Below are 16,794 nucleotides of genomic sequence, written 5' to 3'. Positions count from 1 at the left end.
AAAGTGTAATTAATATATTATGTTTTTTATGGTATATTGAATCTATTTTGGAACATTCTTAATTGTATGTTTTTGTCAAAAGAATGCAGGATTTTAATTAAATATTTGTATAAGTGCCTTGATATCCTGAGTTGGTGTGTTACCTTGATGAGCTTTTGGTGACTGTATATGACTGGTGCGGATATCTGTTCATGTATGTACGCTTTGAAGTGTCTCGAAAAGGAGAATTGATTTTTTAGTTCAACGTCTATTTTTATTAAGTCTCGTACAGAGACACACAGAAGAAAGGGTTCACATTGACACAGCGATAAGCCTACAACCCACTTGGGGCCGGCCGCGTTATATAACTTGTTGCGCAGACACTGCGTGAGCTTGTATGTGTAGTTATTTCCGCCGTCGTGCCCACCAGGGTCAGTCCAGAACCTCAATATATCGCTCAAAGGGGAGATCAGTAATCGCAGTCTACTATGCCCCAGCAATACCCCGCATTTAACACCACCCCGAGAAGTGGGCTAGCACCAACAATTCAAACCGGAACAAACAACGGACCATAGTGGCCCAACACTCAACCGGGATAGTGGCCCAACACTCAACCGGGTGGAGAATTGATTTTTGACTTTTGAGTTTCTTATTGTTAAGCCGAGAATTATGCAGAACATTTTCTTTTGAATTGTTAATTGATTGGCCCTGTTTCACTAATTTACACTAAATTGAGGAACCACTTTATGAATCCTTCTCAGGGTCCTCATTTCAAATTTTGTGCGGATTGGTTAAGTGGGAACAAAGTTATTTGAGGCGATCTAAATTTAACAATTTCATTTTTAAGTCTCATTAATTTTTTCACTTTCATCTACTGCAAAAATTCCTGACTGGGATTACAAAAAACTTAGCACGTACATATAGCTTGACTCAGAATAAGACATTTTTGCAGTTTATGTAAACCTGTTCAGTGGTTTTTGAGATATTTCCATTACCGAAGTGTGCCAGGTGAACTTTAAAAGTTTTTTTGTGTATTTTTAAAGCAGGTTTCAAGATCAGTTCTAGAAGCAGGAGTCTAAAAAACAAATTCTGAATTGGAAAACAAATCCTATTGGCTGAGGCAGCAGTTTTTCTCTTTGTGCATGCAGTTCCCAGAAGGTCTGAGAACCACCTTAATGTGATTAGCTGTCACTAACTGAAAACTATGCTCCTGTCCCCAATAGTTCTCAAACCCTTGTCCTGGAAAAGATTCAAAGGGGAAAGAGGTCAAGAGTGGATCATCTCAACATCAGTAGATTCTAGGGGGCACCACTGAAGGGTAACATGGGGCATTTAGTGGAAAGCAAAACATTTTAATTTGCACTTGAGGTTCAAGAACCAAAAGAAACACTTTAGTAAGTCTCTCTGTCCAGCCTTTTACCTATGAAGAAATAACTATTCCTCATTCTACCCATTATACATCAGTTACACAACTCTGCATCAGGCGGATGGAAGAAGAATCCTGCAGTCATGTATTATTGGATAATGAACGTTTGCCTTGTTCCAGTCAATGCTCCTCACTCAAGAGAACAAGGTATATATTAATACCCTCCAATAATCTTGTGATAATGTCTGAGTTCACATGAATGCCCTTTTAAATCCCATTCAAAGACAATAATACAATGGCCAGGAAGGAATCTTTTGTGATTCCTTTCTACATCTTATAACACCATTAGCTTCCCTTTCAGCTAACAAGAAATTCCTGGAACCCAAGGGGAGACAAGAGCAGACATAAACCAACTAGCATAATGAATATGGGTGACTCTTGCACTGATCTCACTGCCCTATCACAATAGGGATACGCAAATTTCACTTAGGCCGCTTACCGCGCTGTCCATGTAGGCTTCTGTCCAGATGATGTCGTGGTCATGGTTGATCACCATGGGACGGCTCAGCACATGGAGGTACTCCATCACGTTGCCCTGGACGTCAGCCAGAGTGGAGATCTGGGTGTAGTAACCTTGAAGCAGAGAGAAGAAAGTTTTGATTCTTATGTTGATTTATTTCCCGACACACACATACTTCTTTTACGTTGAGGTGAGTAAATTTGGCACAGTATGGTACCTAAATATTGTGGTCAGGTTATCATCTCACGCACATATTTTGTCCTAATTATAATTTATGGAATTATCTCCCTTGTATTGCAATAGAAAATCTACACCCAAAGGGATGATATTTTTGTCAACGGTATTTAGGACACAATATTTACATCACATGACATTTAGACTATGATATTCTGACATACAACCATAGGTATGATTGAAAAGAACTGTCAGGTTGGTCCTTCAGTGAGTGCTAGGAAACTATGCCACCGCCAGACATACCACATGTTCAGGAAAAAAACACTGGTGTACCTTCTTAGTTGAATAATTGTGAATATTCAAACTATGGTAAAACCTACATACCTGCACGCTGTCTCCGTTCCTCATCACAAGGCTTCTTTTGTGTGTCCAAATACAGACTTGCAAGAATGGGCGGCAGGTCCTTCTCCTTTTTAGGCCCTAGACATTGGAATTCACTTCCCCTTAACATCCGCTCAGAGACCAGCTATGTCCGTTTCCATAGAGCTATTAAGACCTGGCTCTTCAACCAATAATCCCTCAGCTTGTCAGTATCCCTTTGCCTTTTTTTGGCTCACAGTCTTTTTTAGCGCCGGGATACCCTTGCGGGTAGCTGTCGCGCTCTATAAGCTTAATAAATAAATAAATAATTAAATATGCTACATCAGACTACAGAGAAAACATCAGCTTTAAAAATCAACGCGTGGAACGGATGAGTTAATATTGCACTTTACATATCCTAAAGTTCTGGTGCTGGCAAGCACACAGCTTGATTGAGCAAATATGGTCATTTTAAATAGGGGCGATAGTGCCTGTGAAGCTCCCCACTGAGCGCTATTTGTTTGTACAAATGCACTGAAGTGAGCCGAAACACGTATTTCTCCACAGTGTTGATTTGTTTTTAAACTAGTTTTTTTCAGAGTTTTATATAGCACAAACTAGACTCGAAGATATCAGGTATCAGAGCGCTTTACATGAGCACCAGTTTTGTTACAGAGGGACACATTCATTTTTGTTAGGCACGGGGAGATTAAGTGATTTGCCCAGAATCACAAGAGGTTGAGCGTCGCTGCCGAGACTCGAACCCGGTTCCCCAGCTTCGAGGTCGACCGCTCCGGATGTTGAACGTCAATGTCGAGACTCGAACCCGGTACCCCAGCTTCGAGGTCGACTGCTCTAGCCGTAAGGCTACAAATTGTTGCAATAACTTTATAATTTTATAAATTCACACCATGAATGAGGATGTAATCATGCTGGGCTGTGCCTCTTAGCCCTTGCTACTGTCAGCAATAATCAAATGTCATTACCTGAAGAGCTTCAGGGGCACTGGACATACCTTTCAGAAGCTGCTCTCTTTTTCGTCACCTCTGGAGTGGACTTGAGATGGACTTCAATATTGGGATCCTGAGATGAGGGATTCCAAAGATGTACATCAGAGGTTTTATGTGCACACGTGCCTATGACAACACCAGTGCTATCATGACCTCTTGTAGTCTTCTTGTTGCTTGTGACTCCGACACCAATAATTGTGGACAGTTTCTGATATTCTGCATCCTGAGTGAAGGAAGAAATGATGCTCAATGCATCCCAGCAGCTGGATTGCTGAGAGGATGCCTTCTAGTTTGTCAGCGAGCAAATAGGTTCCATCGGTTGTGCTGCTGCCTTTGTGATGGTGCACAGGTCCGTCAATCGTCTCGCTAGAGATGGATATCTTCAACGTTTTGCTCTTAACCACTATGTTCTCCTCCTAGGACGAGCCGAAAACTGAGATTTTCGGTAAGGATCAAGATTGAATAGAACTACGCGTCCCACTTGCTCCTGATGTCAGGAGCAATTGCTTGTTTATGCTGCAGATTCATAATCCTCTTGGGTTAAGTGTGAAGTTCCAGTGAATCTTTCAATGTTACAATAGTATCTAACTCCAGACAGAGATGAGAATGCAATGATCCTACTCCTGCTATTTAGCTTAACTTGTGTTAACCCTTTCCTGCCGCACAGTACGCGGAGCCAGGTGGTTCCTGACCCTCTGTTTCCAATACATCGCTTCTGCGAAGATAGGGGGGACCGTGTAACGAGAATCAGTGCAGTACATGGGTATGCAATCAATGCGACATACACATTTGCAGCTGATCTGTATGTACTATGTTTTCTTTTAACCAACTGATCACCTTGTGCACAACTTGCCTTTGTTATGATGTAATACTGTGTTTCAAGATTGTTTGTATAAAAGCTTAATAAATAAAAAATAAAAAAAAGTCCAGACAGAGATCCTCAAATGTATCCAGTAACCATCATTCACCACACAAATCATACAGATGTCCAAATTATTTTTTCCCATTGTGGCAGGAATGACTAAATTTGTCCCCCGATAGGCCAACCCCTCTCTGGACTGAGCCTTGATAGTAGGAGCTGGTGCTTGGCTTTCCCTCTGGACTACTTAGTCTGGAGACCGAGACAGACCTAGTTGTCCAAGGGCCTGGATCAAAACTGGGGTTTGCTGCCAAATCTGGGGTTTGTGCAATGGTTGCTGCACTTCTCCTCGGAAAGCTCAAGAGTTTTTTCTCAGTCCCTTATAATGCAGATCTGAATAACTTGAACGCTGAAAAATGCATTTGGTTTTAGCGGCATCAATGTGCCAGATCCAAATCCTGTGTTTGTCTATTAAGGCTGCTTCTCCTGCTCGTGCTAATACCTTCTGCCATCCTACGAGATGCCGCATAGAAGCTGAATCTGTTGTTCTTCGACTGCAAGAATGTCTGAGAAGGCGTCTCCAGGGTCTCTCAGTCCAACAGGATCAATTAAGAATCCCATTCCTCATATGCACAGGCTCTAATAGCTAGGAAGGATCCTGCAAAACAATGCACTCCAAGGCACCTTCATGCCTTTCCACCGCAGGTGACCACTTCCAGAGGCCTGGTAGTTTTAGCAGCAAGACTTACAAGGACCCTATCATATCCCCCTAATGCATATAAATGCGGCATAAGTGACATAAAGTATTGGATGGCAGTTATATCAGGATCTGGTCATTCTCACATTAAAGTCTTCCAGACTGAATCCAGCAGAATGAACTTAGAGGAGGCCAGTGACTGGCAACTGCTTGAGGATGAGTCCCTGAAGAAGGCCCATTTCTTTTGCTGGCTTAACCAGGTTCTCCCTCACAAGTCATGCAATGATTAACACCTCTATGGAGAATGAGTAAGAGGTCATTGTAAGCTGGGGCAGAAGTATCTGTCTGGGAGCAGAAATGTTGCCTGAAAGATGAAAGTAATGCCACAAGGAAGAGAGTGTCATGAAAAGTGCAGCAAAGTGTAACATTTGTGTTGGGAGATCACCTGAGGTGACAAGCATGAGGGGGGAGAAAAGTGCGCTTACTGTGACGCTCAACACCGCTTTGCAGCACTCGGCACTCAGTGCATGGCCAGGCGTGCTGGTGTGTTTGCACTCACCGAGAGGGTCGCTCAGCGACGAGCACTGAGGGGGAACAGCAACCACAAAACTGCACAGTTCAGCACTGAACAAAAGAGATCAAATGAATTCTTCTTCATCTGCCTCATCGACGGTGTGTGTGGAAACGAAGGAGGGCGCAGTTAAGCTTTTTTTCTTGGAAATGCCCTTTCCAAGATGGTGGTCTTTTCAGGGACTACTGCTTGAGCTGGCCAATCCCAGATACAGTTGAATCACTGTAATGTCTGTTCCTGTTTGTGTCATGCATGAAAGAGGCATTACCAAGTGAAGGGTACATTTCAATGCATTTATTCCCTTATTTTTTTGACAAGGTCATCACCTTTTGCATTAATCTTCATCTTCAATCAATACTTTTATTTGCCCTTGTGGCTTTGTGCCTCCAATTGGGACCCTTTAAAGAAGACACTAAACGTTTTTTACTTGTACCAATAAGTGAAGGGCGGCACCATGGTTTCTGGCAGAGACAGACCATCACTGCGTCTATATACAAAGTAGTTGGAACATTACCTTTGTCATTCCTCTCCTAATGCTATCAAAGTAGGGAAGAGTAATGGCTGTGTTGGACCTCTGTGCAATTAAAAGACATGCGCATAATAGTACTAGATACCAGTTAATTTCTATCAGAAAAGAACAACTCCAGATTTTGGTGGAAACAGCTTGTGGAAAACCAACTTCACAGTATATTTTAGGTACCTTCTCTACTATAGTCAAAGTGAGAGATAAATATTCCCAGAGAAACAAACATTACAATGGAACAGTAAATCGTCTGAATCTCAATCTAGGTGGCAGAAACCTCCATGGCGGATCTTGCCACAATTGCTGGGGAAGGAGAGGTCCTAGACTTCTCAAAGGTAAAAGAAGGAACACATTTCAGCCATCTGTTTAGAGTCTCTAGTATATGGTACAAAAGTGTACCCATGACCTGCAGCACCTATTATGCCACTACTAAAGTATTATTATTATTATTAAAAGCAATTTCTATGGCGCAACTAAGCCCAATGGGCGTCAAGGCGCATAACCAAACGGTACCAGCTGTTCAAGTACAATGTGACAATGCAAAGCATGTCTCCAGGTTTGTCCCTGCAGCCTGGGTGTACAGTTTTAAAACTGTCATTCTACCTTGCAAAATAAACATTTTTTCCCAGGCCTAAACCTTCCTTTTTAATATTTACCAGTCACCCCTAAGGTAGGCCCTACATGCCTATCGGGCTGAGTGCATAGTATTTAAAAAGTAAGACAACTACTTATATTTTACAAGTCCTGGCAGTGAAATGCTCCAAAGTCATTTTTCACTGTGGCAGGGCTGGCTCTCCCATAGGAAAAAACGAGCTACATTATAAAATCTTATAATACTTAACTTCAGTTTGGGAGTAGCTAGACAAAGTATCATGGGCTCATTTCAATAGTAATTGAAAATCCAACTCAGTGGTCAAGTTGGATTTTACATTACTGTTTTGAAAATGACACTCTTAGAAAGTTATCCTTTTCCTGCCTAAGCCAGATGTGCCTTTCGCCATTGTTCAGTGTCACCTGGCTGTTGATGGCTTCCCTGTCATGAGCTGTGTATTGTTATCAGAAAGTAGAAAAAGGGCTTGGGTGTGGTGAGATGAGATGTTTTAGCTCCCTGAGCAGGATGAACTGGGGGCTGCTAGCCCCTTCCTGAGCTTCGAAGTATGCCTACCCAGTCACTGGCAGATGTAGCTCACACCTAGGCCTGCCTCCCATTTTGTCTTCACAGCCACCTTGTCTCCAAACTCAGTGCAAGGGGGAAGAAATGACAGAACTGCTTAGAGGGACCACAAGGGAGGTCTTGCCTATTATAGCCAAACCTCTTGGTGGGCACAGAGAGCTCTGTAAAGGTGAAACAATTTTCTGTCATGTTGGTTTTAGATAGAAATGGGCACTGTTGGATAGTTTTTAATAAAACAGGAAGTGCTGCAAAAGTGTGTTTTGTCACCCTGGGAATATTTATCCTATTGGTTATGGAATGGCAGAGAATTTAGCCCATCTATGGACTGGCATTGGGCATAAATGTGGCCCACCCAGTACCTTCTTCAGAATGCCTCTGACCCAGTGGAAGACAGAAGAAGGACTGTGCTTTCTGTTGTGACCAGTGAGGAGAACTTCTAGGGCTGGACATGCTCATACTTGTACCGAAGACTGAGAAGTGAGCATCACGGGTCAGTTGGCTGACCACCAGTTGAGCTGTAGGGAAACAAAAGCTACATAAAGCACAGTTTCCTGAGGATTCCAGCTGACCAGTTTCAACAGGACCTGCCCTACACCCTGCTGGTGACTTCTGGTAGAGCTAGTCCTGACCCCAAGTGCTATTCCTGAGGTTCTCCAACTCTTTACTAGTGTTGAAGTGTACTCCTCGAGCCTAAACTAAAAAAGCTGTGACTTACAAATCTTTTACCAACTTTTTCTCAGAAGAAACAGTGGGAGACTGAGACCTCAGTTGAGTCAAAGTCATCAACGTCAAATCGCCGGTTGGAACCACTAGCTGGCTTGCCCCGCTGAAGAAAATCTGCCTACCAGAAAAGCTTCCAAGTCAAACATAGGAGGTTCACCGAGAACAATCATTTATCACAATGAAGGGAAGGGAGGTCCGAGGAGATTATAAGGCCCACAAGGGCTAGCTTCCCCATGTATCACAATTAAGAACCCCTTGGGTCTAAAAAACAAAAGCTACTGCAAAAGCAGAGACCTAGTCGCAGAGGGGTATCCCTTTAAAAGGACAGAATCCCTCACCCACCAGAGTTGGCATGCTTCATCATTGGGAAGTGAAAAAAGTGAAGATAAAACTAGCTACACGGTACACAGATTTCTTCAGGATCAACTTGTTAGTGCTGCTGCTCAATGTGAATAAATTCAGCGGTGGTTCCCGTTGATGTTAGTGAAGAAGGCCCACCTCAACCTGGCATTTGGCTGAGGAAGGCTCACCGTCCTTGTCGGAGTAAGTCTGACAACCCATTTTAGCCACAGCGGGAGGAGGCTTCTTCTGACATGGACTGTGAGTCTACCTGAGCCATATGCTAGGTTGAGGTGGGGCTGCTTCACCAACATTAGGAGGATCCACCAGTAAATCCACCAAACTAAGACAAACTTACAGGATCACTGGATTGGTTTGTATATTTGATATATCTTTTTCTACACCCAAAAATCTTTTTGAATTATACACATTGAGCAGCAGCACTAACAAGTTGGTCCTGAAGAAAGCGCTACACCTCTACATGAGGATGTAAATGTAAATGTAAATGTCAAAGTATTTGTAGAGCGCACTGCCACCAAGCGGTTTCCTGGCGCTATTACTCATACCGCTGTGGAACCCTTCCTGGTTTTCCCTATGAAGTGTCCACTCCTGGGCACCCCCAGGGTGAAGCCAGGCATCCTAGCGCTGTTGGGGCCAGTGTGGAGGTTAAGTAAGCTATTGCCCAGAGTTGCAGCGTGGGGCCCATGATTAGAATAGGCACCGAGGCGAGAATTGTCAGGTCCGAGGAAATTGAGCCCAAGACCCGCCGAGGCGGGAATTGAACCCTGGTCCCAGGCCAGAACTCTGCATCAGGGTCTGCCGCTCTAACCATTGAGCCACACTCCTCCACTTGACCAGGATGACTAGACTGAAACATGTCGACCATATTTTGACACTAACTGCAGGTATATGTTTTTCCCCGCTAGTGCCCTGTTTTTAATCCTGGCCCAGGAACACACAAATAAAGGGATATTGCGTACGGTGGAGCTAGTTTTGTCTTCACTTTTTTCATTTGCGCTACTATCCCCACCACCTTGCGCTCATCACTGTAGTATTTAGTATACCTTCCTCCATGCAAAAACATCCCTGAGCTCCTCCCTCTCAAAGAAGGGGTTGTAGCTCGTGCCGTGGCTAGACATCACAGTGTGAGGAGAATCCCAATGATGAAGCATGCCACCTCTGGTGGGTGAGGGATTTCATATTTTTAAGGGATACTGCTCTCTGGCTAGGTCTCTACTTTGACAGCTTTCTCACTGAGAACAATGCCAAGCCAAAACCGATCAATGTCAGGGCCATCCTGGGCATGAACTTCGGACTTTAACCTCTCAGAGTTTTCTCACCTTGGTTGATGACTGCCCTGAGACCCCACTCTTCAGCAACTTGCTGTCATTGAGCCCCACTTCGTATGCAGCCTGCAGCTTGAATTGCTGAGGACTCATCGATAACAACCTTCTCTTTTTGAAAATGTCCAAGCCTAAAGGTAACATTTAGGCCAGGATTTGCCTGTGCTTCCTATCCGACCGCGTTCCATCATGATATGCCTTAACTTTTGATGTTAGTGCCACCAGTTGCCAGCGATTGGTGCTTTGCGCTTTTTGGGGCTAAAATTTAATTCAAACTTTAAACATTCATATCTCTGGTTCCCTTTGCTGGATTTGTATTGTTTGGTCTCTTTTTAACTGTTTTGAGACTTCTGAAGATTTTACATATTTTGTTAAGTTAAGCCTGTCTACTCTATGCCACAGCTACCAGGAGTTGAACCCAGGTTTCAATTAATGAAACCTTTTTTGGGACCTAACATGAATAGGGAGATTATTACCTGATGAGGATTACCATCTACCCCAAATAATAATTCACTTTCTCACAATTAGCCTATTTTTCTCATTATGTATCCTGACTGCTTTACAAAATCATTTTGTACATAGATGTTCCACCTTCTTTATGGAGAAGGGAAAAGTGATGGGAGAAGAACATTGTTGTATATTTGTATTTCATCAATATGGGTACTTGGTGTCAGTAGTCCTTTCTTTGTGTTCCTATCTTCCCAACCTCCCATAGTACCCAAGAATGTTCTATCTTGCATGTGAAGGTTCCACCCTTGGCAGTTGATGGTCTGGTCAGCTGTGAGGTTTACTGTTCTGCTGTGTATCTTAATAAATCTATCTTAATAACTTGAAGATGTGTCCTGCTGCCTACCTAATCGACTTACAACAATTATCCTGCTAAGTATGCGAGGATTAAAGAACATGTGGAATACAGGAAGAGTGTGGCTGAAGATGCTACCGTTCAGCAAAGAACTAGAGCTGTGAGGGACAACCAATTATTACACCTAGTTCTTCTACCCTTTACATGAGATAATTCCTTCTACATCACTTACTACAGCTGATAGGGATTTGAGTTAGAGTTGGAAAAGATGAAACTTACATTGACTTTGGTTAGACCTGATACTCTTGAAGTAATATTTCCCTAAAACTTTTGATTTTACCTCCTGGGCTTTGCTGATTCTCTTGTAGTGGCCATAGGGCTTTGGACACTTTCCCTCTGTAAATATAGTGTGATAGTGTAAGAGGGCAGCAAGCCAGCGCAGTAGTCCAGAAGGGTGGCAGTCCTTTCAAGAGCACAGCAGCCCTTCTTCCTGGCAGAATTCACCTGTCCTGGAGTGTACTGATGATTTGGGGTCTGAGGCCCATTATTTATACCTGGTGTACACGTAGAAGTGGAGGAAGCTTATAGAGGTATCGACTTCCCTGAGGTGTCAGGCTTCCTCTTCCTCCCTTTCCTGACCCCAGCTTGTCTGGAGTCACAATGGACTAGTATTAAACCCTTAGTGAGAATTCTCAGGCAGATGCTCAGGCAGATGATGTGCAAGTTTGGTGTGGTAGGTGACAGCTCCTCCGCCTCGTTACCGCAGAGTGGCCCATCCTGCCAACACCTATCTTCCCTTTGTCTCACTCTCTGGAAGCAGCAAACAAAGACCACTTCCAGCTAAACTTAGTCATGTGACTGGAGGAGCTTAATTTAAGCTCCACCCTATTTATGTCATGTATATACATCTATGTAATCATATTCAACATTTATATATAACATGTGGCTTAACTTCATTAATGTGTATGTTATATTTAATCAAATTCATAGTGTGTACTTACTGTAATGTTAAGGATTTATACATGAGTGTATTAAGGTGATTAATTGACTAATGTAACTGTTGGACTTGGCCCTTTTTGCAGGGTCAGCCCTGCAATTTTTGCCTTCCTCCTAGCCTTTTTTCTGACATGGTGTTGGTGGTTTTAGGACTCTGGGCAAATGTGATGTGCGCGCTGCATCACATTTGGCGATGCAGTCCGCGCAACAAAATTCGTATATTTTTTTTTCGGTACTTACCTAAAATCGCCAGTTTCCCGCATTTTACAAACCCCTGCCCCACGTCACCGCCCGGTGGCACGCCCTACAGGGCTGTGGCTGGCAGAACATCAGAGCCGATTGGACTCTGTTCCCTTGAGAAGCTTGTGGCTGGAGCGGGCGGAGGCTGGTCTCCTGTTGCCCAGAAGGTGGAGGTGGCTTCCGCCCACATCTGCGGGTGAGATGAAGCGAGCTGAGGCGGTGAGGATCGAGGGGAGTGACCAACCCTTGGTGAGAGGAGGCCCGGCGTGGAGCAGAGACCTGGGCGGCCTGCCGCAGTTGCAGTGGCTGTCCCGGGAGGAAGGGGTCTGCAGAGTGGAGAGGAGGTTGGAGCGGGGCTTTGCGGCTGCTGGTGCAGACCAGAGGTGCTGTGCAGTACACCCGAGACGTTGGCGTTGGCTCTAGACGGTCCCTGAGAGAGGTAGTGAAGCGTGGCAGCCTAGGAGGGCTGGTTGGGGACCTCCTCAAGTAGATCCTGGTGGGCATGCAGGGATGGAACCCCAGAATCAACTGAGGCCTCTGACGTGGGAGATTGGGCCAGCGGGAAGTGTGTGCTGCTTGGTCAGCTGGGCTAAGCAGCTCATGTACAAGTTGCATCGGAGAGTGGAGTCCTAGCAGAAGGAGATGACCGGCTGTGGGCCCAGAGGCAGAGAGAGACTACAGAGTGCCCTTAGGAGGGAGAGTCACAGAGGGCAGCTGGCAGAGCTGCCTCGCCGTCTGGGGATGAGTTGAAGGCCCCGGACACGCTCCTATTTGGAGACCTTGTTCTCATCCTTGAGAGACGACCTGCTGACAGTCAAGAGAGACCTAACTCGTGAATTGCAGGCAATGAGGAAAGAGGAGACGGACATTGGTGATAGAGTGGATGCCCTGGAGGGCCATGAGACCTCCTGAGACAAGGAAATAGAGTAACTGCAGCAAGAGATCATTCGTCTCACAGATCAGCAACAGGATCTGCAGGCTCATGCGGAAGACCTCGAAAACCGCTCCAGGCCTCGGGAGGCAGAGGAAGACGATGTTGAAGCCTACATGGCTGCAATGTTTGCCCAGATATTAGGGGACATGACGGCATCTAAGATCCGCCTGGACAGGACCCACAGGGTGGACCGCTGGAATGCTGGAGCGTTGTGGACTGTGAACATTCTGACTTGTGTGCACAGCTTCTTTTTGAAAGATCGGATCCTCAGGGTGGCCAGAGCATTGCCGCCTGTTAAGTTCTATGGGCATACCCTGCATTTGTTTCAGGACCTTGCGACCTCTACTCTTCAGAAGCAATGGGAATTACACCCGTTACTGCTTTTCTGAGGGATAAGAAGATCCCCTAATCTTGGGGCCACCCGTTCAGATTGATATTCCGCTGGCAGGATCAAATCTATCAATTTTGCTCCTTGGTAGAGGACTGCAAACTACTGCAGACTGAGGTGCAGAGATCCGGAACGGAGAAGAGAGGTCGCAGAGCAGATAGCCACCAGACGTGGAGGCGGGTCCCTGCTGGACGGAGAGGGGTCAGACCGAACTCTGCGGTCATCACATTGGAGAGGAAGGCTCTGGTTGAAAAGTTCTCACAGGACACTGCAGCCAAGGATCCCGTCTGAGGACAAGCCGATTGATTTTTGGGGCTGGTGCGTGGGGATGCGGTGTGGTTGGGGGCTGGACGGCTGAGTAAGAATTGGAAGAGATGGCCACAGTCCATTACTGTTTTTTTTCCGCTGGACTGGGGTTGTATTTTTCTGCCCATTCCTCTTTCCAGGGACAATGGTTGTTCACTGTTTTTGTTGTGAGGATTGTTTTTGGGTGCTCATCACGAAGTCGGGAAGTAGCTGTTCATATAGAACATTTTAGATACCTTTTGTACAGCACTATATAGCTTATTTACTTAAAGCACATTATCACCTATTAGCTAATCTTATGATAACATGCTGATGAGTACAAGGGAGTCAAAGGTTTATTTTTTTTTTCTTTTGAATTCTGTGGGGTTTTCTTTTTAAATCTTTCCTGCCTGTTTGCCTGTCAAATGATGCTATTTGCAGTGTAAAGTTTCGTATTGTTTTTTCAATAATCTTTGTTTGCTTGTGTCAGCCTTACTAAGTTAAAACTAGAAAAACATTTAAAAAGAAAAAAGTGATTAAGCTAATAATATATGACATTTTGATTAATTCAAATTGGGGTATTCTCCTTTCTTCATGCAAAAATATGTAGGACAAATTAGAGTAATTTCTGTACCCAACAGAACCAACATTAGCATATACTCTAGACATCCAGGTTCTGAGGGTCACTGGGTTATACTTGATGTTCATGCAGAAGGGGCATCACTGTGGTCGGATTGGTGATGGAGGGTCCGAGGAGCTGGGAGTTGGTGGGCTGGGTGAGCACTGTCTTTTATGGCATCGATTGGGAAGGGTCTGAAGGTTTTGACCCTCAATGTTAAAGGGCTTAACAATCCGGTTAAGAGGCGGGCAATCCTCTCTTACTTGGAACACTCTCAAGCCAACACTTGCTTATTGTAAGAGACACATCTTCAGGCTACTGACTAGCACAGACTTAAATGTAGAGCTTAACCCCAGCAAATCTTCTCTTCTTTAACTCATTAGGCGGCTGGAGCAGCGCTGCTTTTCTCACGCTCTTTCTGAGGGAAGGTGGGGATGAAAATAGCTGAAATTAAAGGTCGCCTGTTGGGGTATCAAGTTCATTTTGGACCGCACTTCCTGATCACAGGCTCAGTGTATGCTCCCAACGAGGGTCAGGAACAGTTTTTACAGAGTGGTTGCAGACATTATGTCAACACAGGATCGATGGGTGGTCCTTGGGGATTCAACAAGTTGGATGCCGGACACAGAGGCAGGGAGCTGCGGGAGTCATCACCATAGGGGGGCCCTCTGGTTGCAGGAGATTGGTCTACGGGATCTCTGGCATGACAGACACCCAACAACACGGGATTACACCTTCTACTCCCACACACATAAATCTTATGCCAGACTCGATCATTTCTTAGGCTCCCTGGATGTACACGCGGCAACTACTTCAGTAGAGATAGAGCCCCGCACACTGTCCGACCACTCTGCAGTCCTGTTGGACCACTCTCTCCCACGTAGTGATACTGCTACTCGCAATTGGTGACTGCGGGAGGCTCTCCTTCGCAGGCGGAAGTTGTTAGCCAGATAGAAAAAGCAATAGGGGACTACATGAGATCAATGTACCTCGGACACGCCAATCTCAATGGTCTGGGACACTATCAAAGTGGGGGGAATTTATCGACATCTCTGCAGCACATAATAAAGCCAGGAGGGCTAAGCGCACACAACTACAGCAGCAGGCACGGGAGCTTGAGCGTATACACCACCGAACAGTGGAGTCTAGAGTGTAGAGACAGCTGGAGAATGCTAGAAAACAGCTTGCTGGGCTGCATTCGGATAGTGCGGCGTATGCAATCTTATGTCTCAAACATTCCTTCTATGTGGGGGCAATAAATGCAGGAGACTGCTGGCGAATAAACTCATGGGGCAGTGACAGGCCACCGTGGTAGATGCCTTGCTGACGGAGGAGGGTGTTCTGGTGGAGGGAGATGAACAGGTAGCAGCGAGATTCAGCTCCTTTTATAGCGACCTGTACTCTGCACAGGATCTTCCTCCCTCTGGCATTCTGGCTTATCTAGAAGAAGTTACAGTGACTCCCTTAAAAGATGAACCGGCAGCAAGTCTGGATGGTCCGATCAGGATAGAGGAGGTAATCTCTGTGATCTCAAGAATGAAGCCCCATTAGTCGCTTGGCTCGGACGGCTTCCCTGCAACCTTTTATAAAGCCTTTTGCACGTCCTTGGCCCTCTCTTCTCACCAGGGTCTTTAACTCCATCACAAGCTCGCCCACTATTCCTCCCTCGATGACAGAGGCCTCCATAGCAGGTATAGTGAACCCTGGTAAAGGCAAGAGACAGTGTGGGTCCTACTGACCCATCTCTCTCTTAAATGTTGATGCGAAGCTGTTCACAGGAGTTCTTGTGGCTCACCTTGCACCCTTAATGCCTGGGCTAGTGGCTTTGGACCAGGACGGGTTTATCCTCTCACATAAGGCACTGGCTGATGCAGCCGGTAGTGAGGGGGGGCGGCACAACGACACCTGACAAGATTTGAGAGGTGGCTTCTTAGCAAGGTCTCAGATCAGCGTCTTATTACTGAGCTGTATGGGCTGCTTCGAATGGCGAGCCCGAGTCAAAATTCCCTACACAGCTCCTGTGGGAGCTGGCGTTGGGCAGACAACTGTCCCCAGGTGAGTGTCAGCATGTCTATTACCTGGCGCGGAATACAGCCTTTAACACCTCCAGTATTGAGACGATGACGAAAATCGCCACGTATTAGTATTTAACTCCGGTCCGTCCGCATAAGATGAACCCATAGCGCAGTGAGTCAAGTCAAGTCAAGTCATAGGATTTATATAGCGCACTACATACCCAGATGGTTTCAAGGCGCTTAGGAAGGGGAGGAGGATTATTTGTCAAATATCCACGTTTTAAGCTGCTTTCTGAACGCTAGGTGATTCTGGGTGAGGCGAAGGTAAGCGGGGAGTGAGTTCCATGTTTTGGCAGCCAGGTAAGAGAAGGATCTGCCTCCCATGGTGGTCTTGTTGATGCGAGGTACAGTGGCGAAGGCTTGGTTGGAGGAGCGAAATTGGCGGGAGGGGGAGTAGAAGGACAGTCGAGAGTTGAGGCAATCTGGTCCGATGTCGTAGAGTGATTTGTGTGCGTGGGTGAGCAGTCGGAAAGTAATCCTCTTATTGACGGGTAGCCAGTGGAGATCTTTAAGGTGACCAGAGATGTGTTCGTTGCGTGGGATGTCTAATATGAGCCTGGCTGAGGCGTTTTGGATTCGTTGTAGTTTCTTCTGGAGTTTAGCGGTGGTACCTGCGTAGAGGGTGTTTCCGTAGTCCAGTCGGCTCGTGACCAGAGCGTGGGTGACTATTTTCCTTGTTTCGGTGGGGATCCAGCGAAATGTTTTTCTGAGCATGCGAAGAATGTTAAAGCAGGAAGAGGATACGGCGTTGACTTGTCTGTTCATTGATAGTGAGGAATCCAGGATGACACCAAGGTTCCGTGCGTGGTCTGTCGGG

The 16,794-nt window shown here is 45.6% G+C and overlaps 1 protein-coding gene across 1 annotated transcript in view; it reads right to left on the bottom strand.

The window, feature by feature from the left end:
- CACNA2D4 (calcium voltage-gated channel auxiliary subunit alpha2delta 4) overlaps nucleotides 1-16,794 on the bottom strand; it is a 924,019-nt gene that overhangs the window by 541,968 nt on the left and 365,257 nt on the right. Inside the window, exon 13 of the mRNA XM_078673672.1 lies at nucleotides 1,845-1,978. Within this exon, the coding sequence (XP_078529798.1) occupies nucleotides 1,845-1,978 (134 nt within the window). The remainder of the gene's footprint in view (nucleotides 1-1,844; nucleotides 1,979-16,794) is intronic.

Source organism: Lissotriton helveticus, chromosome 1_1 (assembly GCF_964261635.1).
Source record: "Lissotriton helveticus chromosome 1_1, aLisHel1.1, whole genome shotgun sequence".
NCBI classification, from domain to species: domain Eukaryota; kingdom Metazoa; phylum Chordata; class Amphibia; order Caudata; family Salamandridae; genus Lissotriton; species Lissotriton helveticus.
The sequence above is the reverse complement of the archived record's forward strand: the minus strand, read 5'-3'. Positions and strand labels throughout refer to the sequence as shown.